Source organism: Panthera onca, chromosome B3, assembly GCF_046562875.1.
Source record: "Panthera onca isolate mPanOnc1 chromosome B3, mPanOnc1 haplotype 2, whole genome shotgun sequence".
NCBI lineage: Eukaryota > Metazoa > Chordata > Mammalia > Carnivora > Felidae > Panthera > Panthera onca.
Window position 1 is genome coordinate 68,860,707 of NC_138344.1, and position 22,797 is coordinate 68,883,503.

The window sequence follows — 22,797 nt, forward strand, 5'->3', positions numbered from 1 at the left end:
CTTTTACTGTTTTTGTGGCCATCAGAGGAGATGAGATGAAGATTTATAACCGAATTATTCTCTTTTTAATAACGGAATATAAAACCAGAAATGGTTTTCCTTATGTTCTCTGTGCTTTCTTGATTTGCTCTCTATCCAGAAGATGATGGCAGATTTTAAAATGTAAGAGAAATTTTAACACTAAACAGAGCTGGCAAGATAGCTCATGAATAATTAAGTCCAGCCAGAAGACCTCATAGGAGATCATTTACTTGTTCTTGGAATCTGTTCACTAGTGAGTAACAAAGAATACTCATACCCTTGCTGTACAAGCTCCTGGGCATTCAGCTTCTCACAGGAAGGATGCTCAAGGAGAAGAGGGAGGCAAAAAAAAATGTCCTACACTCTCTTTTTTGCTCAAAAAGCTCTAGTTCTATCCCACAGTTTCAATATGTCAGTAACACAATCTGCTGTGTTTCAGTTGAATCGGGAAGTTCTCAACCAATAATCTCAAGGCTTAGTCATTATTTCCTGAAGGTTCACTAAATTAGTAACATTTCAGGCTAATGACTCAATTTTGTCTTAATGTCATCGTTCATATTCTTAATACACATATAGCATGCCCCGTTACGTAACGTTTAATGTAGGAACATCCACAAGGGACAATTGTGGTTCTAATTCTATATCATTGTTTAGTACTTGAAAATGGGAAAGTGGGAGATGTCCTATGATTTCTATAATTAATTTTAAAACAGCATTGTTTAAAATGCTATTTGGATAAAGAATTTGTTTGTATTGGGAAGGAAAAAAAAAACTTTAATGTCTCCCACTTGGAAAGAGTTTTATTTTCCAGTTTCATAATTAGGCTATTTCCACAGTCATGATTACTCAGCCAACACTGAGACTCTCTTGCAAGGCTGCCCTACCAGAACATTCTAGTTAAAGAAACTGAGGCCTGGTGGAGAGTCTTGCTGTGAGGGCTTTGCTAGGTCATAACCCTTTGCCACATATCTCAGCCCCCTGCAAACATGCCCTCACTCCCTCAGCAGTCCCTAACTGTCCTCATTTCAAAACAAAGATGGGATCTGGCTTTTGCTTTCCATTTTGTCCATCATCACATTGGCTCAACCGATTATCCTCACCTCCCACCATGACTAGTTGGGTGTCTGGTGCCTCCAAATACTCGCTAAATGGTCTGCTAACCTGTCCACATACAGCAGCTAGAAGAGTCTTGTATTTCTTTTTAAAGTCTTTCAGAAGCTTCCTGCCTGGAATACAATCTCATCTTCTTGCCATGACTCACAGACCCTACCTGATCTAGCACCGCACCCTCCCACCTCACCTCATGCCCCTTGGGCTCTGCACCCAAGCTCTTTCCTGCCTCAGGACCTTGGCACATGTCATGCCTCTGCCTAGAATGCTCTTCCAGATTTTAAACTCCTTAGCTCCTCTTTAGTCCACAGGGTTAACTCATGTTTCTTCCTCAGAGAGGCCTTCCTTGACTCCAGTCTAGGAGCCTCCCCTCTTTCCTGAGTTATTTCACATCGCCCTCTTTATTCCTTCCTCGATATCTCCCAATCAGTAATTATGACTGTTTTTCTAGTTGGATCCCTGTTCTGTGACACCAGGGACACTGTAGTCTTTGTTCGTTGCCAAGTCTCCAGTGCAAAGAACAGCAAGTCACATGGGTTCGATCACTCGTTGTTAAATGGAGGGAAGAGGGTGTAAGGGTTGCATGCAGAGGCTATGTGTATATACTGATTTTTCCTGTGTGATATTAGTGTTGACCCTGCAGGGCTACATATCTTTTCATGTTTTATTTTTTTTTTAATTTTTTTTTAACGTTTTATTTATTTTTGAGACAGGGAGAGACAGAGCATGAACAGGGGAGGGTCAGAGAGAGGGCGACACAGAATCTGAAACAGTCTCCAGGCTCTGAGCTATCAGCACAGAGCCTGGCGCAGGGCTCGAACTCACAGACCACGAGATCATGACCTGAGCCGAAGTCGGCCGCTTAACCGACTGAGCCACCCAGGCGCCCCATCATGTTTTAATTACTTAAAACTGTGGTCATATTTTCTCATTAAGTTAAAGTTGATCTGCTAAAGCTCTCTTTCTTGTTACAAACCTAGGAGAATATAAAGTATCGTTTTGAAATAGTTCACTTTCACCCTCTCCTCCTTGCAGGGATAGCTTTGGGGTGTACCTATAACCCTAACCGAACCTATATATATATAAGGCTAAAATGCAGCCAGATGCTGAATTAACATGGAAAGACTTCAGTATACTGGAAATTTAGTGCCTGCATCACTGTGAGCCCCCAAGTGTGTCTCCCCCTTCTGGGAGGTCCCTGTAGGCACTGCTGGAGTGGACTAGAGTGTCAGGCCTGGATGCCAGCAGGGTGGTGGTGCCCCTGAGAAAGGCACTGGTACCCTAGGGCGCAAACACTTCATACCTATTTGGCTGCCTATGGCTATGACCGCCTGCTGTTGCTTCTTCAGAGTCGCCCTCGTATGGCTGTTTAGGGGAACTGCAGCCTCTGCAGGGTATCACTTGGCGTATATACCATTTGTGCTTAATATTCTGGTATTCATCTTTTGCCTGCATCTTAAAAATTGATGTGTCAGTAATGTCCCTCAAGTAAAAAGATTTGAAGTCCTCATGCTGTAGTTTTAACATGATCTTGTCAGAGAATAATGTCCTTCTCCTCATTACTGCCACTCTTTTCAATAGTCTAGTAATAATATTTATAATGATGATTTGTCTACTAGGGTAAAGAAAAACATGATTATTTATTTTAAAGAGTACATGAGCAGGGGACGGGGCAGAGAGAGAGCGAGAAAGAGAATCTTCAGCAGACTCCATGCTCAGCTCAGTTTGGAGCCTGATGTAGGGCTCAGACCCATGACTGCAAGATTGTGACCTGAGCTGAAATTAAGAGTTGGATGCTTAACCAACTGAGCCACTCAGGCACCCCAGGAAAAACGTAATTTTTAAAGTCTAGTGATATTTATGTATGAATTAACTTTTTTAAGAACTTAGCTGACATGGGTCACCTGAGGATCATAGACTGAGAGTTTTCCCCAATGCTTTATTGCATACTTCAGGATGTTCGTTGTACTGAATCGGAGTTCAGGCACTTTCCCACAAAATAATTGCTGGGGGCGGGGGACGGGTAGTTCATCTTGAATGTTCTCTTATCGAGGCTGGGATTTCTCTTTTTAACCTCTCTCTTCCTGGTCTTTCCAAATGGTACAGAGTGCGTTTCCTGATGGGTGGACGTCATGGAGAATTTAAGTTCCTGCCTCCCTCTGGCTATGCCCCTTGCTATGAAGCCTTACTGCCAAAAGAAAAGATGAGATTGGAGCCCGTCAAAGAATATAAACGCGATGCTGAAGGAGTTAGAGATCTGTTGGGTACCACCCAGTTCCTCTCTCAAGCCTCTTTCATCCCATGCCCCATAGACACCAGTCAGGTAGGTTCAAGCAGGCAACCCAGGCAGATGAAATCCTAGGGCTAAATCCTTCTCTCTCTGTTGCCTCTGAACCATTCCTGTCATGCATTCAGTTTTATTATCATGTGATGTGAACAACTGTTGTTTTTCATGTTTCCACCATATGCATACGTTGAGCTCTTTCAGGATTTCCCAGACAAGTTGATCACTTGCTACATGCAAGGCCCTGTGAGGTACAGGTGCAAATATGCAGTATTCTCTGGGAATTCACAACCCACTTAAGGAGGTAAAAAGCAAATGTGCTATTTTTTAAGCCTGAATGTAATAAATGCAAAACGAACAGTATGCACAAGTAAGTGCTAGAGACACCTGTTAGGCTAGAATATTTCTAGAAGTCTAGTTAGTGAGGCTAGAATTCAACTAGGGCCTTTATTAAGCTTAAATGGGGAGGGATGCAGAGGTGAAGTAACAGGAATAGGGTAAGGGTCTAGAAGTAGAAACACAAAGTAGGGACAGGTGGAGAGCTACCCTACCACCCAGCAATTGCACTACTAGATATTTACCCAAAGGATGCCAAAATGCTAATTCAAAGGGGTACATGCACCCTGATGTTGATAGCAGCATTGTCTATAAGAGCCAAATTATGGGACATTACTCAGCCATAAAAATAATGAAATCTTGCCATTTGGACGGCTGGATGGAGCTAGAGAGTATTATGCTAAGGTAAATAAGTCAGAGAAAGACAAATACCGTATGATTTTCCTCATACATGGAAATGAAGAAAACAAATGAGCGAAGGGGGAAAAAGAGAAAGGCAAACCAAGAACCAAATTCTTAACTACATAGAACAAACTGATGGTCACTAGAGGAGAGGTGGGTGCGGGATGGGTTAAATAGGTAATGGGGATTAAGGCTTACACTTGGGGTGAGCACCAGGTGTTGTGTGGAAGTGTTGAATCATTGTATTGTACACCTGAAACTAATATTATGCTGTTAACTGGAATTTAAACTTCAAAACAACAGAGGTGGTGATAAATATTCTCTTGTGGCTGGATACTTGGAGGAGGCGGAGTGTGTAGGAGAAGAGTTGGAGATAAAACTGAAAGAAATGAGGTGGTATATATGAGGGGAAGGTGCTGATAAACGGACATTTTCTTTGCCTTTCCAGGGCCTCTTTTGAGAGGGACACACTCACAAGCTTATGACACGGGGCATAAACAACAGCTTTGAGTATTTCCTCCACACTGGTGCTATTCAAATCACTATTCTCATTGTTAGGGAAAAATAAATGCAATGGGGTCTTGTCTCTGAGGCACAAGGGGTTAGTAGTTTTTGGAAATATAGCTCTTTTGACCTGTAGAAGGTCTCCAGCATGTTATTTTCCCATAATATTTATGTGACCCTATTACATTCAGCTATGCGCGCATGTTGGTGAATTTGCTTCTTACCTCCTGCAGCAAATTCCCATGTGTGAATTCCCATAAAAATTACTGTAAAGCAGCATTTCTCTGCCTGCTTCACAGAGCCTGGTGCGGCACCTTGAAAGTAGTTGGCGTTGAGAAGGTTGATGGGAAACTGGGGAGGAGTTTGTGAGCCAGAGATGATCCTAGAAATCAGATCCTCTGGTTCCTATGTAATCTAGATACAAAGCCTGAGGGCCAAAGAACGAAACTAGCTTTTGCATGGATGCAAGGCCACTAGGGCCCAAGTGAGGAAAGAGCATGAACGTGGTACCTACTTGTCTGTGCCACCCCTCACTAAATAATCAGAAATGTGTGGTAAGAAGGGCTTCCTGGAAGAAGTGGGCCTCAAAAAAACGGGGGGGGGGGGGTGTTTTGATGAGGGTGGGAAGGAGGGCTTGACCAAAGAGTGGAAAGAGTGTCTAAACGTGCAGAACTGAAGATTTGAAAATTGAAGATCGCAGACAAATCAACAGGCCAGAAAAACCTTTGATGTCCGGACCCAAAATTGAATTTGTATGGAGCTTGGAACTAGGGACTTGTTCCCAGGAAATCAAATAATAGGGAAGTTCTCTTTGGAAAGGTACAATTTATTATCTCGAAGGAGACCTTCTAATTTTTTAGAACCTACTATTCTATGAAATTATTATCAAAGGAGAAGTTAAACATATATATGGATAGTCAACTCCATTTTCCCTGGAGCATGGTAACCAGTTTGTAGACCAAATATTGCTGACTGGAGCCCTGTCCTGAGGCACTAACAGTACCCAGGGCTTGAAGCATCCCAGCCCCTGGCTGAACCCAGGCAAAAAGGAGACCAACTCCAGGCAGCCCAGCCCCAGACACCCTAAGGCAGTTAGCAAGCCAGCATTACTCTGCCCCAGGTAGTAACCAATTGAGGTCACTGAAACTATGATTTGGGGTTACTTGTGGAGGCCTTGTTCCACACTGTCTCCCACATTGGTTCCTCCCACATGGAAATCCCTTTGCAGTCCATGATCTCCTAAGGAAAACCTAGTTTAAACAGATTCTCTGGGTTTACCAACAAAGCCCAAATACAGTTATAATTTGCTGGCTAATAATTTTCCCCATTTTGTTCCTTATTGAAACATCATGCCACTTATTAATGTTGCCCTTTTTATAATTGCATTAAGTTGATTTTTTAATGGCTTTAGTTGAAAGCCAAATAGTGATTATAACACATAGTTTAAATATGTTCCTGCAATTTTCCTCCATGTTCTCATATACATCACTTACTTGATACACGTTTTTTTTTTTTACCAAAAGCAATTTTTTATTTTTTTTTTTTTTAACATTTATTTATTTTTGAGACAGAGAGAGACAGAGCATGAACGGGGGAGGGGCAGAGAGAGAGGGAGACACAGAATCGGAAGCAGGCTCCAGGCTCTGGGCCATCAGACCAGAGCCTGACGCGGGGCTCGAACTCACAGACCGCAAGATCGTGACCTGAGCTGAAGTCGGACGCTCAACGGACTGAGCCACCCAGGCGCCCCTACCAAAAGCAATTTTTATCCAGAAGCTACCATGCCTCAAAAGAAAAAAAAAATCAGGATTTTTGTAAATAGTGGAAATACTAATAACCATTGTCATAGAGGGGGCATTGCAAGGGCCAGGCAGGTGATACAGAAGTGAAGTATGTCAAGTGCACAAGCCCTCAGAAACTGCTTCTCAGCTCCAGCTGATGGTTACCAGGCAAAAGTGTGGGTCCAGTGTTTGTGATCTTCCAAGCAAACTAGATATCTGAATTTTTATATGAAATCTCCCATTGCTTAAAAGTTGTCAATGGATTAACGTGGGAATAAGACCTATTATTGTTATTGTTGCAGAAGCAGTAATAATAAATTTTAAAACATAGGAGGAAGGAAAGGAGAAAAAACTTGGGCCCCCAGTTGTACGACCTTTGTGGAGAGATATGAGCAAAGTGCCAGGAAAATACGGAGAAACTCTCCGTGAAGGTAACTGGGGAAGACTTCCCAAAGGTGGGACGTTTGAGCTAAATTGAGAAGGATGGATATTGAGGGTGTGGGGATTAAAACCAGAGCTGGACAGCAGTTACAGCAGTAAAAACAGATTTTAGTTAGGAGCTACATAAATAGGGGAAGAGGATCTCCAGTGTAGATCTGGGCTCGGTTCTGAATACAAGAACCACTGGGGCTTTAGAGCCAAGGAGAGCAAGATGGGGAGGTGGTGAAAGCCAATGGAAGAGAAATTACTAAGAGAAGCATCAGCGGTTGGGATGGATTCTTATTAAACTGACCTCCCGGGATTCTGTCTGTAGGCAGGCCAGAGTGATCTGATATCACCTGGAGGATGGTGAGGGAGAAGGAAATTCCATCAGACAAGGAAGTAGGTGGAGGGCTGTTCCATTATCAAGGGTGGTGGATTCTCACCAAACTGATTTAGCAGGATACTTTCTCCAACTGGGGTCTTGAGACCAAGGCCCAAGGATAGAGCCTAGCTGGAAAAAGGGCTCAGAGACCCCCATCTGGAGCCTGGTCTAGGAGAATGTCTTTGTCATCTGCTCTGTGGTGTAGAGGGGTGTGTGTGTGTGTGTGTGTGTGTGTGTGTGTGTGTGTGTGCGCACATTTTATGTGTATCATTGGGGAAATGGATAAAGGTGAAGACTGCATATGCAAAGACACAACTGTGAAACAGTGTGATCTTTTGCAGTAATTTCAAAGGTTGGCAAGGATGTGTTTGTGAGGACATGGTGGAAAAACTGAAGGAGGACACTCAATACTTGGTTAACACATCTAGTCTGTGTCTTAGGAGTTCAAGGAACACTTGCAGACACCCAGGAAGTGTTTTGATGTGATTTTATTGTTGTAGACTCTTCACTCTGGTCACAATGCGGAGGGTAGATTGGTCAGGAGTTGGGGGGACCAACTGTGAGGGTCTTGCAATGGTCCAAAGAGAAAATAATGAGGTTGAGTGATTAGAGGTGGGAGGCTTTCAAAAAGATGCTTCAAAAATGAACACGATCAGAGGCATTTGTGTGGCTCAGTCAGCTAAGCGTCCTACTCTTGATTTCAGCTCAGGTCTTGATCTTCAGGGTCATGAGTTCACACCCTACATTGGACTCCATGCTGGGTGTGAAAACTACATTTAAAAAAATGAACATGATTGATTTTGTGATTGATCCAATGGGGCTGGGGGTCCAAGTAATACCCCAGAGGGAAGACACTAGGATGACTTCTAGACTCGAAGCAATGGTGGACCACTGAACAAAAAGAGAAAAACAGAAAGAGAAAAGGTTTTGAAGGAAAGAAATGATTTCAGTTTTGAATGGTATATTGGGTTTACTTAGTGGGAAAATCCTGCAGGCAGCTGGAACTGTAAGTCTGAACTTCAGGAGAGACCATGGCTGGAGACATACGCACTTAAGAGTGATCATCTGTGGCTGGGTGTGATCTCCCAAGGAAAGAGCATAGAGAGAGGGGAGGTGAGGCCCAGGGAAGCATTCACATGTCAAGAGCACACAACACAAATATCTCCAAAGAAGACTGAGAAGGGATGGACAAAGGAAGCCCAGAGAGGAAGGAATCTCTGGAAGCATCTGGGTCAAGCAGAGTGGTTTGGAATCGTACAGCCTCTCTTGGGAAGGAGCCTCTGCAAGCAGCCTCTCCTGGGGGACGTGTAGGGAATTCAACTGCGGCACCTCATCCACGTAGATTTTATGTTAGATTTCAGTACAGCCGGTTCGTATACTGCTGATTTCACACTTGTTCCTTTTCCTTTTAGGTGGTTTTGCCACCTCACCTAGAGAAGATCCGAGATAGACTGGCTGAAAACATCCACGAACTTTGGGGAATGAATAAAATAGAGCTTGGCTGGACTTTTGGCAAGGTATGCATTTCAGGGGCCAAGCTGGGGAGGAGGATTGGATTGCCTTGTCACCTGGGGAGGGTTCTCGAAAGACTCGAATGAGGAAGGGAACTGCATGAGCCCAAACTTGCTCCTTCTTACCGCCTTCTGTGTAGCTTTTGCTCCAAGCTTTACTCAGTTATCTAAGCGCAGTCAAGGGTGTGGGGGAGGCCAGCTCTGAGAAGACAGAACTGGGGGTTCACTTCCCTTCTTACTTGAAAATGGCTTCCTTCATTCGGGGGATATCAGGCACTGTCAGGTACCTCCTTTAGAACCCTCACATCCCCTTTTCCTCTTCAGAAAAAAGCTGTCCTCTCTTCATCGGGGGGGGGGGGGGGGGGGCGAAAAGAGGCTGATTCATTGTTTTGAATAAGAATTTGTTTAATACTGTTTTCAGACATATCACTAAGATTAATAGGCACTCAGGTTACAGAATCTCTTGTGCTAGGAAGCATTTTTCAAAGAGGATGTAAACTGACTTTGTGTTGGGTGATTTGTGTAAGGTCATGTCTGAAGGCATAAGGATAGGTGAGTTCTGAAGCTGCCTATGACCCTGACACCCTCAAATTATGAACATTCCAGCTTAGTTACTGAAAGGGTCCCTGCACTCTAACACTGACTGGTATCGATATAGCTACCGTAAAATAGTCTCCTTCTAGATGACTACGTCTCTGCTGTGTGCTTTTATAACACCACAGACCTCTCCTTTAGAGAACTACTCACAGCTGCAATATTACATTTATTATTATGGTTATTTTATTACTATTCTCTACTCCGTTAGACTGTATTCTTCATGGGCCTGGGGCTATCCTGGCTCACCACTGAACTCCTAATGTCTAGCTCAGTGCCTACCACATAGCAGACACTTGACAAATGTTTGTTGGATGACTTAATTAGTTAATGTCTGGATCTGTTCTATCCAATACTATAGTCGTGAGCCACAAATGCCTACTGAGCACTTGAAATGCAACTGGTCTGAATTGAAATGTGTTGTAGTTATAAAATACACTGGATTTTGAAGACTTGCTGTGAGAAACTCCTATAAACTGTCTCAGAAATGATTTCTTATACTGATGGCTTGCTAAAATGGTAATATTTTTTATCATGGGTTAAATATTTTTCTAAGTTTGTTTGAGAGAGAGAAAGTGCACATTAGCAGGTGAGGGGAAGAGAGAGAGGGAGAGAGAGAATCCCAAGCAGGCTCTGCGCTGTCAGCAAGAGCCCAATGCAGGCTCGAACTCACAACCCCATGAGATCATGACCTGAGCCAAAATCAAGGGTCAGATATTTAACTGATTGAGCCATGTAGGTGCTCCTAAAATATATCATTAGGATTAATTTCACCTGTTTATTTTTGCTCTTTTCATGTGGCTGCTAGACAACTTGAAATTATAAATGTGGTTCACATTTGTGGCTGACTTTATATTTCTGTTGGGACAGTGGTGTCTCCTGGACAGATTGTGTAGTCCCTTATAAAGAATGCTGTCCTGCAGCAGCATTATGGTTCCATGAATTTGGGGTAGGCAGGAACATGGCTACCATGTGTAAAATTGTTTCTCTATGAGAGTATGTTCTGAACACAGACACTTGAGTAGAAACAATCCACAGGGCACAAGCCGCTGGCAACTTGGGGACGATGTGTGTCATTTGCTAGAGAGAGAGATGGTCTATTTGCCTATCAGCAAATAACTGTGTTTGTCTTGCCCTATATGGATTGCCTGGGCCATGTTTCAAAGTGTGTCCTTTTCTGTTTTCCGGGGCAGCGCCTGTTGTCAAAACTTAAATTATGTTTTTCTTATGTTGTCACCTAGACACGGGATGACAATAAAAGACAACACCCCTGTCTTGTGGAGTTTTCAAAGCTGCCTGAAACTGAGAAGAATTATAACCTACAAATGTCAACGGAAACCTTAAAGTGAGTGCTGAATCGAATTGAATGTGGACTAAACAGTGAGTGGGTGATTTAATGCCTTATAACTACACTGTAAAGGTATGTCTCTTGCCTTGAAAACATGACGCATTCTGATAAATGAGTGGAGATGGTGATTCTTCATGCCACTGAAGGACTTAGCATAGTAAATAACACATACACCATGGTTGTTGATCACCTCAGATGCAGGTTAGGGTTCTTGCTGTCTTTTAGCAAGTTGACCCTTCTCCTCTCCCTCTGCTACATCACAGAACCCTTCTGGCCCTGGGGTGCCACATTGCTCATGTTAATCCAGCTGCTGGGGAGGATCTCAAGAAAGTCAAGTTGCCCAAAAAGTAAGTGATTTTTTTAATGATCGAAAACTTTCATGCTTCAGTCTGAATTTTTTAGCTGGGAGGATGGGAGGCCCGTGGGCAAAGGCAGGTGATGGCCCCAGATCCATGCCTGCACTGGCAGGGCACGGTTCTCCCAGTTACTTCGACTGTACTGTAAACCCAGACAGAAGTCTGCTGAAATATGAGTGTTTCCAAGCTTTCCCGCTTTTTGCTCCTTCACCTGGGACCTACGCTACTATTGTTACTTCTAAGCCGGGAGGTGCGACACTCAGAAGGTTACCCAGCCTTTGGTCTGTAAGAATAGCAGTTGGCACAGGAGCTCAAAAATGGTTGGTAGCCACAGAAAAGACTCACTCCTCTGGCATGGGGCCAGCCTGATAATTCCTTTGTGGAAACGGTTGTCTCTGCCAAGATTTAACTCGGCCCCTAAATCTGTCTATGTCCTATGCTCTCTCTCACCCATACATTCCTGGAGAGTCACATGTTCTCACACATTCAGATACGCGCTCATGGCACATTCTCGCGCTCAACTGCTTGCTCACCCTCACGTGCACCAGCCTTGAGTGCGTGTGCATTCACACACAGGTGTCCCAGTTACTTAGGAGCCAAGGCAATGCCAGCTTTAATCGAATGCTTCTCTTCCCCGTCTTCCCTGTGAAACTCCCAAGCTGCCAAGCCTCCCTCTCAGAGGCAACTCCAGGTGCAGAGCCTGCCGACCAGACTGCTGGGGTCAGTGCTCAACAGCCAGCACATGTTGACTCTGCCCAAGATCGGGCATCCCAAGAAGGTAGATGAGGGGCAGTATTTAATGCCTGTAGCAGACCGTGCCTCTCACACTGCTCAGCAGTTACTGTGTAGAGGGAGTTCCTGGTCTATAAGTCATCACATTCAGGTTCTGGCTTTGATCTGGGCATTCGGTGTCCCTGGGGCCTTCAGCACCTCCAGACTCCCGTTCCTACGTGGCTATGATCAGCTGTTCTCCTTGAGAGTCACTCCGTCGTGTACCCTGGTCCTCTCCATTCATGCCACACATCTACCGGGCCTCATACTCCACTTTTTCCCATCTTCACATTATCTACCAAATTACAGACCATTGAGGCTGTGGCTCCTGGACCAAAGAGCAAACCATGAAGGTCACCTCAAGCTCTCACATTGTCTGATGTCCTGATTTTTTGTTTAATTCCCAAAGTAAAGGTTTAGCTTTCTAAGATGGAATGATCATTCTCTACTAATTTATAAGAAACCATTTGGCTCAAGGTCCTGTCCTTGCCAATCTAGTTGTAACCCTTTCTGTTTTGGAAGTGAGTTGGAGGAGCTGTCGGTAACACCACGGCACACTCAATGTGCCCCTCATTTGTCAGGCATTTGTAGCCCCTCATTTGTAGCTTTCTTAGAAATAAGGCTGGGTTTGCACTGACGATCCACTTTGCCCAGCAGTTTGTGTCATCTGTGACGTGCATTGGCAAAAAGGGTGGTGGATTAGGGGCTTCATCTAAGGACTTGGAATAGAGCTGGACAATTCATTCTACCAAAGGGTAGAACCTGAGACTGTAGCCTTATTTTCATGGCATTCTTACCATGTGTTGCTGGTCTAAAATCTGGTATGGGTCTAAGATCTGGAATATACACACATGTGTATGTATGTATAGAAGTATATGTTTTGTTTTGTTTACTTATAGCTATATGATGTCCAATGGCTACAAGCCAGCCCCTTTGGATTTGTCTGATGTGAAGCTATTACCTCCTCAAGAAATTTTGGTGGATAAGCTTGCAGAAAATGCACATAATGTTTGGGCCAAAGACAGAATAAAACAAGGATGGACCTATGGCATCCAACAGGTGAGAAGTACTAAGTAAGCCTGCTGGAAAAACTAGGGGATGTGATCATCCATCAAAATGCCATTTTGCGTTGGTGGGTATTAGATTGGAAGATGGAAGTTGCCCTTGCACTCTGTCCGTCATGCCTCAGTGCATTCGTTATTTATAGAATCATGGGACTGGATGGGATTTGTAATGGTCACACTGACATTAACTCCAGGCATAATTCCAATTTTGTAGAAATGAATAGGCTTACCTTTCCTTTGTTAATCTGGCTCACTTGCGATCATGTTCCCTGTGTGTGTGCCCACTGGCTGCATCTTGCCTCATTCCCTATCTTTTTTGTTGGCATTGTGGAGAGCTGAGCTTTTATGCCACTCTCCAAGGCCAAGGTAAGCTTTCCACAATTCAGCATTACAGCTCAGAAGTGTTTCTGGGTCAGTCCCAGGCATCTACCACTGAAAGTGAAACGGAGGGGAGCCCAGCTCAGGAGAGGGGCAAACCAGCCTGCCAAGAAGCCTATGCCCCTTACCTTAGCCTCTGCCCACAATTCGTGGGCAGAGTCCTTGGCTTGCACAGGAGACAGCCCCAGAACCAGGGCCTGGCAAGGAATTAGATGGAGTTTAGAGACAAACCAACTCTCCTTTAGTGTTCTTTCATTTCCTTAAATATCCAGGGTACCATCAGGGAAGGTCAGGGGTGGTTGTATGTACACTTGTTTATTTATGCCTGAGTCTCCAACTCTGCACATGTCTGGAAGCCAAGAAGACAACAACTATGGAAACCATGGCAGAATGGGGTAAGGGAGACTCAAAACAGCATGGCAGGCATATTTGTTGATGATGACTTATCACTGCAGTCATTGGCCGTTGTGTTCTTAGTACTCCCTAAGGAACTGAGGAGGTCTCCAATACAAATGTGTGCCTTCTATAATGAAATGGACCCACTGTGGCACTGCCACCTTTTCTGATGCTTCTCTGTGAACATAGGTGTTTATCTATCTTGTTTCTCTGTTAAGAGACTGTTGTGAGGAGACTCTAATGGTTTGAATCACGGCATGATCTTCGACAGGAAAATAACTAGGTGAATCCCCACCTGCCTTGCCTTGGGAGTAGAGGTTTCTAACCAATTTCAGGATACTTCACTTTATTCACAGGCTGGCATTATTAAAATGTGTTTTTAATAGCAGAAACTTGCCATTTATATTCATTTAATCCTGAAGAGAAGTAGTAAATGAGTATATTGCTAAATATCAAGGTGCTGGGGGAAGGGCTGGTGGATGGATATGAGGAAGCCGGGATGGTGGCTCAGAACATATAAGGTGGACAAGCTCTTGGTAAAGACGAAATGTATTTTCTCAGAACCTCTTTTGTCTGGCTTCATGTAGGATTTGAAGAACAAAAGAAATCCCCGGCTGGTGCCGTACGCATTACTGGATGAGCGTACGAAGAAGTCCAATAGGGACAGCCTTCGTGAAGCTGTTCGCACATTTGTTGGTTATGGCTATAACATTGAGCCGTCAGACCAAGAACTAGGTAACGAGTTGAGATTGTTCATTCTGGTCCCAGACAACTGAAATGTTACTTCTGCAGAAATGCTGACTTTGAACAAGTCTAACATGTACTCTTAGAAATGATATTGGTACCAAAGAGCACTAAACAGAATGGTGTATTTTAACAAGAGAGGGGAGGAGGAAGGAGAAAGAACCATGTTTAAACTGTGTGATGAGTTTGTATGGTGAGCACTTCTGTGACCCAGTCCCAGAGGGAATAAGCGATCCTCCAGCATGGCTGAGCTTTGGGGGGTATTTAGTCACAAAACCGAGAAATCTTTATTTCTCTTATTTACCAAACATGTGACTCTCAGCTTACTTTTGGGCCAGGTCATCTCATCTCTAAATTGACTTCTACAACTCATTAAAATCACCAGCCCACAACTGATGAACATGTCATTGGCATCCCAAACCCAATGAGGGACTAGAGGCAAATTAGGTCACTATTATAAGTAATGAAGAGGATGGGTTTGGAGTAAGACAGACCTGGGTTCATATCCTTACTTTCCTCTGTTTATTGGCTCTGTGACTTTGAACAAGTAAACCTTTCTAAGCCTCAGTTTTTCATCTGTGGAATGAAGACCGTATTAACTGACCTCATAGAATTGTTGCTGGATATCGTTTCTAAAGGATCTACCAGAAAGTAGTCACTCAGTGAATGTACCTTGTATTCTGATTAGGATATGATGATCATGGTGATGATTGTATTATGAACAAAATGCCATATTGGGTAGCAGGAGGTCTGTCAGTCTTTGTTGTTGTGCAATTCTTGTAAGGAATGCTACCTAATTATTAAAGGCCTGTGTTCTCTCTTTACTTCCTGTCCCCTCTGCTCCTTTCCTTCTCACAATAGCTGACCCAGCTGTGGAGAAAGTCAGCATAGATAAAATTCGATTTTTCCGGGTAGAGCGGTCTTACGCAGTGAGATCTGGAAAGTGGTATTTTGAGTTTGAGGTGGTGACCGGAGGAGACATGCGCGTTGGCTGGGCCAGGCCGGGCTGTCGGCCCGACGTTGAGCTGGGAGCCGATGATCAAGCCTTTGTGTTTGAAGGCAGCAGGGTGAGTCTGGGTCGTGTCCACATGTCCCCAGAGTTTTTCTTCTCCAAACATTTCCTTAGCAATTGGAAGTTCTGAGTGTCTGAATCTCTGGCTTCCAAGTGAGTCACCACCGTCACTGGCTAATTTAGGTCATTGAGTGATCATTACCTAGTGATCGTCACTTTGCTTTTTGCTCTGGTATAGGGGAAGACTATACACCCAAGTCCTTTCTGTAACTTCCATACCTGCCCTTGAACTTGAGCCCATTGCCTCCATTCTGAAGGAGGTTCCCAGAACACACCGCAGCGAGTATGTGAGGAAATCTTACCACTTTGTCCTTGAGAGAGTTCTGTTTGCTGTCATAGCTGATTGGGTGTTGGGAGACTGTGGCTACCTTTTCTGATGAGCCTATGTAACTCAGTTTCATTTATTTGTAAGACAGATCATTCCTCCCTGTGAGTTGTCCCTGGTAGAGAGGTGAGTACTTTGTAGAGACCAGGTACCAGTTAGGAGAAATTCCTCATGGAGGCATTTCTTTAGCTGCATGGGAGCTTTTAGGACCTCCAGTTCTCTAAGCTCTGGAGTCTTATTTCCTAGGGCCAGCGTTGGCATCAAGGCAGTGGGTATTTTGGACGTACGTGGCAGCCAGGAGATGTGGTTGGATGTATGATTAACCTTGATGATGCTTCAATGATCTTCACACTGAATGGGGAGCTGCTGATTACCAACAAAGGCTCTGAACTTGCCTTTGCTGATTATGAGATTGAGAATGGTAAGTCTACCATCCCCCCCGCCCCCCCCCCCCCCCCCCCCCCCGTTCCAGCTCCATGAGTTCAGGGAAAATCCAGGGAGAGCTGGGTGAGCTCATCTGCCTCCTTATTTAGGGTAGGCCATCCTTTACATATTTAAAACCCTGGTGGTGAAGACTAACCCATTTACTGTCATTTTTGAAGAGTCAAGAGCATGGCAATAGTTGGTATAAATGTCAGTTCTGAACTTCCAGATTAACTAAGAAGCTCTCCTGTGATTCCCTGTCCTGCGGCATGGCATGTTAAAGTTTCCCAGCATTACAAACGAAATGCTAATTGCGTGTGGACTCATGTCCCTGGCAGAATAGAAAACACAGTGAATTAAAGAATTGTCCTTTCATTCTGATTTGAAATGTCAGTCTGCATGTTTGTGTAATTGAACTTGATGCTTTGATGAGAACCATTGAAACACAAAAGTTGGGCGTAGCTGTTCCCTGGAATGAAATATAATTTATTTTGAAATTAAAACATGCTCTGAAACCCAAGCACAGTTGCACTTATTAAAGGCCCTGAATAGACGTCAGTCAGAACGGCGCTTCCAGCTACATGAAGGAGCAATTGGCGCTTACTTCCTGTCTGTTTCACTACGTTATATGCAAACGTTGGCTGCATATAGGAGAAGGAGCACTGGACTCTGAGTCAGCTGACTCGCTCCTAACAAGCTGTGGCTCCCAGAGAGTCTCGGCTTGACGTCTCTGGGCTTCGCTGCCTTCGTCTATACCAGACAAATAGACGGTAAGAAGTTCCAACATCCTTCCTGGATATAAACTCTCCAGCAGTGACTTAGTGCCCGCTGTACGTACATCCCTATGCTTGACGCTGTGTCACTGCCATCTTCATGACAGATGGGGATGAGGCGGAGTAGTCGAGAAGGTGGGAGGCCATTCTCCTCCTGTCTCTACTGCTCTCCACTTAGGACATCTTGGGTGGACTTAAACTTCATCTCCCTCTCTCTAAATGATGAGGGCTCCGGCTGGCTCTAAATTTCCAACACTATACAAAAAGAAACCTTTTTCACCAAGAAAGCTAAAAAGGATAGAACTACATAGGTGAGAGCAGCAGAAATATGTGTCACTGTATATATATAATAAATAAATATTCTCTACTTGCAGAGTTTTTAACAATCTCTGCTAAGAGTTTTTTTTAAACAATTCTCTACTAACAGAGTTTCTATAAGTCACTTTGATGATTTTTATGGACACCTCTTTTCTGTACATAACTGTACTCTAAGAGAACTTCAAAGATTTTTCTAAGAGCCACGTATTTAGGGAAACAGAAAGCTTGCAATTGAGTGTATTTTCCTAGAAAGACAGGATGACTAAAGCCAGGTGGGGTCACATTTTAATGCCTGCCAAAAAGGTTTAAAATCAAGGCCTTAAAGATTCGTGGTTTTGGAGACATTTGGGAAAGAGGTCACCAGCAGAAAGAAATGTTTCTGTGCTGGTTCAGAGGCAAAGCAGAGGAAATGGGGACGTGGACCTGAGGGCAGCGTACAAGATCCGCCTTCTGACATGGTTCTTAGAAAACAGATACCTGCCTGGTACCCACTACATGCAGTGCTCTCTTCTTGAGGCCAGGAGGAAAAGGAAGAACTAGAAGATTGAGACTCATCCCCTAGGAAAGTAGCTCCCTAAGGTAGAAAGAGTCCAAGGAGGAGGAAACTTGTCCTGGCTCTACTGTGTATGAACTAGGGGAGTTGACTTACCTATGAGGCTTTGGCTCCACATAAGGAAGGGATAAGAATCTTGTGTGTTGTGCAGTTAGACGTGAAGTTCAAAGCCTTGCCACTCAAAGTGTGGCCCACTTGTTAGATATGCAGGATCTCAAGCCCCATACCAGACCTAGTGGACCAGAAACTGGTGGCAACAGACCCCAGGGGTTTGCATACAAATGAAAGCATGAAAAGCAGTGGTCCAAAATATATAAAAATACAAGCCATAGCAGTGTTAAGGGGCTCATTTTCTTTTTTTTTTTTTTTTTTTAATTTTTTTTTTTAACGTTTATTTATTTTTGAGACAGAGACAGAGCATGAACGGGGAGGGTCACAGAGAGAGGGAGACACAGAATCTGAAACAGGCTCCAGGCTCTGAGCTGTCAGCACAGAGTCCGACGCGGGGCTCGAACCCACGGACCGTGAGATCATGACCTGAGCCGAAGTTGGACGCTTAACTGACCGAGCCACCCAGGCGCCCCATAAGGGGCTCATTTTCTAGTTGTAACAATAAATAACACATAACTCTGAAAAGATAATAATTCAAGGCAGTAGGTTAGAAATGGCAAACGACTAATACAGATGGCAATTCCATAAATGCAGTATTAAAACTGGATGTTAAATAAAGAATATGACAGATGCCCACCTCAAAGGAGCCAGGGTGTTCCCCTCTGGGAATATAACTGCAGTAATAATACTAGTGTATGAGTAGTGTGAGTAATAGTGTGGGATCAGGAAACTTCAGGAAAGGGTGGGAGAGTTTGGAAGATTTGTGTCTGGAATTTATAAAAGACGAAACTGGAAAGATAGAGAAGGTACAGAGGACAGTCTCAAATACCAAGACTTGGTATTTACATTCAAGAAATTTGTGCTGTCTAATCTGGGCCAAGCACCCTTGGACTTCACTCTCTGGGGCATGGGAGCTGTTGGAGGCTTTCAGCAGAGGAATACTGTAAAGAAGAGGGATGTTTGAGGGTAATTTTGCTTTTAGAGATCATCTGTGTTGTATTGAAAAAAAATGCCTCCTGGACCCTTTGTGTACAGGGACATGATCTGACCTTCAGAATAACAAAGTCTATTATTAGCGAGCTATTTTATAATAGAATTGTACATATTCACATATTATGCTGTAATATTGTATTGCACTTTAATAACACAGAGACAAGGTTAATTGGAAGGCTCTTTCACTTCTGTGATGGCTCAGGAGTCTGAAGAAGGACAGTTGAAAGGAAGTCGCCATGCCATTCTTTGATAATAATAGTCCAGAGGCCTAGAATAGCCCTTAAAGCATCTCTCTGCTCTCTGCATAAGGGGGAAAGAGGCAGCGATTCTTGCCTGGAGCTGTTAGGAAAAGCATCTGTTGAAAACAAAGCATTTTGTACACAGTATCCCTCCATAAAGCAAAACCCCCTATAGGCTTCTATTCTGGTCACCAGCATCCCAGCCTTGATTCAGGCCTTTCCTGAAGTGAGAGTTGTGCTGGTGGGAAGTTTCCAGTCCTTTGGCGAAAGAGTGGGGACAAGCATTCTAATTCATGGCTGTTTTCCTCTGGCTTATTTATAAATTGTTACCTCTGTCCTCTTCTGCATCCTAAGAGTTGATATACTCTTATCTGCCTCATTAGAATTGTCCTCATCATTGTTCCCTACTCTGATCCCTGCCTTGGACCATTACAGCTTTCAGCATTGTCACCTAATAGCATCTGAAAGCTCAGAAGCTTCCCTGGTGAAACCGTTGCGATCAGTCTTCTCTTTTATTCCATTTAGAGGAGAAGAAAATACAAGTCTGAGCGTCCTGTTAGACCTCAGAATGTGGCGTCTGAATGAGGCTTTACTGCCAGTCCCCTGTGCTCCCTTTCTGCCAGGCACTCCCCTGAGGGACAAACTGCTCCATTAGAGCTTCGGTGTCTGCAGGGACAGCCTCCCAGGCTGTTTCTGCCATTGGCCCATCAGGATTTAACAGATTCCCCAGCTCTGCTGGCAGCTCTTTCCGTAGGTGGCTGATGAAACCTACCTGCGGGAGGCATCACTGCCATCCACATGCAAGCCACATTGGTGCCAAGGGGCCCCTGCCATTCTCTCTCCAGATGGGTGCTATGGTTCTGAAAGTGGTTGGAGCAGGGAACGTGCAGCATTTGCTGCAAGTCTCGTGACTACCTCCGGGCTGTCCTTGGACTCCATCTTCAGGAGGCTTAACAAGAAATGAAAACAAATGGGTAAAACACATGCTACTGTGGTGAGACTCTCAGAAACACCCAGGAGGGGCCTGGGCACTCATCTCCAGCTCTTTCCACAATCTCGTTTTTCCTTTACTGTTAGTGAGCTGCTCTCGTGTCTTTCCACAGCTTTAAAATGGATTGACACCGGGGCCATGGTTTAGATTTTCTAGGGAACCAACCAGTTTCTTTCCAGGGTCCTGAATAATTGAAAGATGGCCCCCTGGCTCTCCCTCTTTTTAATCACAGAACTAGTCAGGAGGCCTCATGATACAAAACTTACTGGAACCTGGAGTCCTCGGCAGGATGTAAATGTCTGTGTTCTGGCATTCCTCTCCTGGAACAAGAACTCCATGCATATCCTGGTTCAAGATAAGGCTATGTGCAAGTCTTCTCCTCCGACCTTTTCAAAAACGTTACCACATTGCATCTATGATGCTGCATATGTGGAGGGGCATTTCTTTTCCCCTTTATTTTTCTGTCCACTTACTTCTCCAGTCTCATTTGAAGCTAGGGGTTAACCGAGTTGTGTGCAAAGTACAAACCCTTGTTTGTGAGAGTCATTGATCACTCGAATGCCATGTGGCCTTACCAAATGGACCTTGTTATCCAGATTTACTCCAGGAAGCCATGTGGCCGCTTGAGAGGTAGCCCTTTTCGTGTAAGGAGCCTACAGTGGTTGGTGGTTGTGGGTCTGCAGTTGCTTTATTTAGAGGCAAACTGCTCAACTAATTAACACTTAGGAAAAGTAAAGAAAAAGTCACAAAGCAAGTTACTATAGATAAGAATTAGCAAGCCAGGCATCCTGGCCTCAGTCCCAGTTACTTGCTCTGGACCGCTTCTCTGGCAGCTTTTTTCACATGCTGGCTCTGCATGCTTACCAGGTGACAGACCTCGAGCAAGTTACCCAGTTTGCTAAGCCTCGGTTTCCTGTTCTGCAAAATGGGCATAACAGTGAGCCGAATCAGCAGAGCGCTAGGCCCAGTGCCCAACACCTAGAAAGTATTTGATAAACATTAGCTGTTGTGGTTTATCATCGTCCCCCCGCCCCCCACCGTTATCTACCAGGCAGAATTAGAAAGTTACATGACATTTTAATGCCTCATGAAAAGGACTTTTCAGGAATGGAAAGATCATCAGCTAGAGCCTCTCAGCCAGGTGGAGGGAACTGATTCACTGGGTTCAGTTATCAGCTGAATATATCAAGTATTCTTCCCCTGGAGAAAGTGCTGGCACCTTATGAGGATTTATCTTTGCTCTTGGTCCTTTCTCGGTTTTCTGTTTTCTGACCCAAACCTTGGACTTAGCTTCTTTTCTGCTGTGTTGCAGAGCTGTCGTGGCTATGCCCACTTGGTCCCATGAAGGTGCCCAACAGTCTTTCCCCCACTGCTGTGACATCCATGACCACTGTGGCCATGCCTTCTCTTGTGCTCTGTTTAGCTGGACCCTGTGTAGAGGGCTGTTGCCCTGGAGGGATGGGACTCTGCCCTGGGATATGGCTGCTATTTAAAGCTGGGGCACTCATCCCTTGGAACATTCCCCCCCCCCCCCTTCTCTTGCACACTGACTGGCAGCTGACCTATGAGTCAGAGTGTGTGGGATCTTGTCCCATTTTGTCACTTGCCCTTCTCATGACCTTGGTCATGTCCATTAGCTCCTCAAGTCTCCAGTTCTGTCCTCAGTAAAGTGCTGTCTGCTTTGCTGGTAGCTTAGGAATGGGGAGAAGCCCAAGCCCCACAGAAAAAAAGGCCTCATGCAAACATTACCTGTTTTCCTTCTGCATGTATCTCCCGTTGCCAGTGGGTCTGTGACTAGGAAGTTACTCCTGTGACTTGAGTTATTCCGAAGTACTCACTCAGCCCCGCTTCTTCCCACTTAGGCTTGTGTGACTACTGCTCGTATGTTCCACCACTCAAGTCAGTAGAGAAGACAGGTTTTCTTGAGATGCCCTTTCTCTGCTTACCTCAGGGCTGTGCTGCTTCATGATCATGGCTCCAAGACCGCTACAGTGATGGTTTTCTGGGTTATGTTACCCGTTTTAGCAGAAACCAAAGTGCGGTCATGGGAGCAGCGGTGTTTTACAGCAGAACATTCACTGCTCTCTAGTCCAGTTTTGTCCTGTTTGTATACGCACCTTGGGATCAGGATAGTTTCCTTCCTTTACATCTTCTCATAGTGCAAACCAGAGCCCTCTGTCTCAGTGGGGACCCAAGAAATGTTGCTAATAAGCAATGCTCATTCCACACTGGAATCAGATTTCCAAGGGTTCCTTAATTATAGACATCCCCGTCTGCAGAAAGGAGATGGTTTCCTGTCGCAAAAATGCCAGAAGCATAGAACCTGTTCTGGAGGTTGCATGAGTGGGTGCTTATCTGACCTGCCCATCTACCTTCCTAGGGGCCTGGCCACTGGTGTATTCTCAGTCCTCCGTGTGTTGGAGCAGAGGCTTTCTGTATAAACATCACCCTTATTCTGCTAGCATTATGTTAAAGCTCTTTTATTTGAAATGATATTAGATGGTATCAAATAGTGTCCTAAATGAGTTCGTAGTTTCTTAGCTTGTGCAGGATTCACTTTTCATGTATGTGGCTCGTCTACGTAGACACTTTGT

General features: G+C 44.4%; 1 protein-coding gene across 1 annotated transcript in view; it reads left to right on the plus strand.

Moving 5' to 3' along the window:
* The window catches only part of RYR3 (ryanodine receptor 3), a 524,410-nt gene that overhangs the window by 306,999 nt on the left and 194,614 nt on the right, over positions 1-22,797 (plus strand). The window contains exons 20-27 of the mRNA XM_081795893.1: positions 3,238-3,454; positions 8,656-8,760; positions 10,590-10,693; positions 10,960-11,043; positions 12,723-12,882; positions 14,249-14,396; positions 15,267-15,472; positions 16,049-16,223. Coding sequence (XP_081652019.1) covers positions 3,238-3,454; positions 8,656-8,760; positions 10,590-10,693; positions 10,960-11,043; positions 12,723-12,882; positions 14,249-14,396; positions 15,267-15,472; positions 16,049-16,223 — 1,199 coding nt within the window. The remainder of the gene's footprint in view (positions 1-3,237; positions 3,455-8,655; positions 8,761-10,589; positions 10,694-10,959; positions 11,044-12,722; positions 12,883-14,248; positions 14,397-15,266; positions 15,473-16,048; positions 16,224-22,797) is intronic.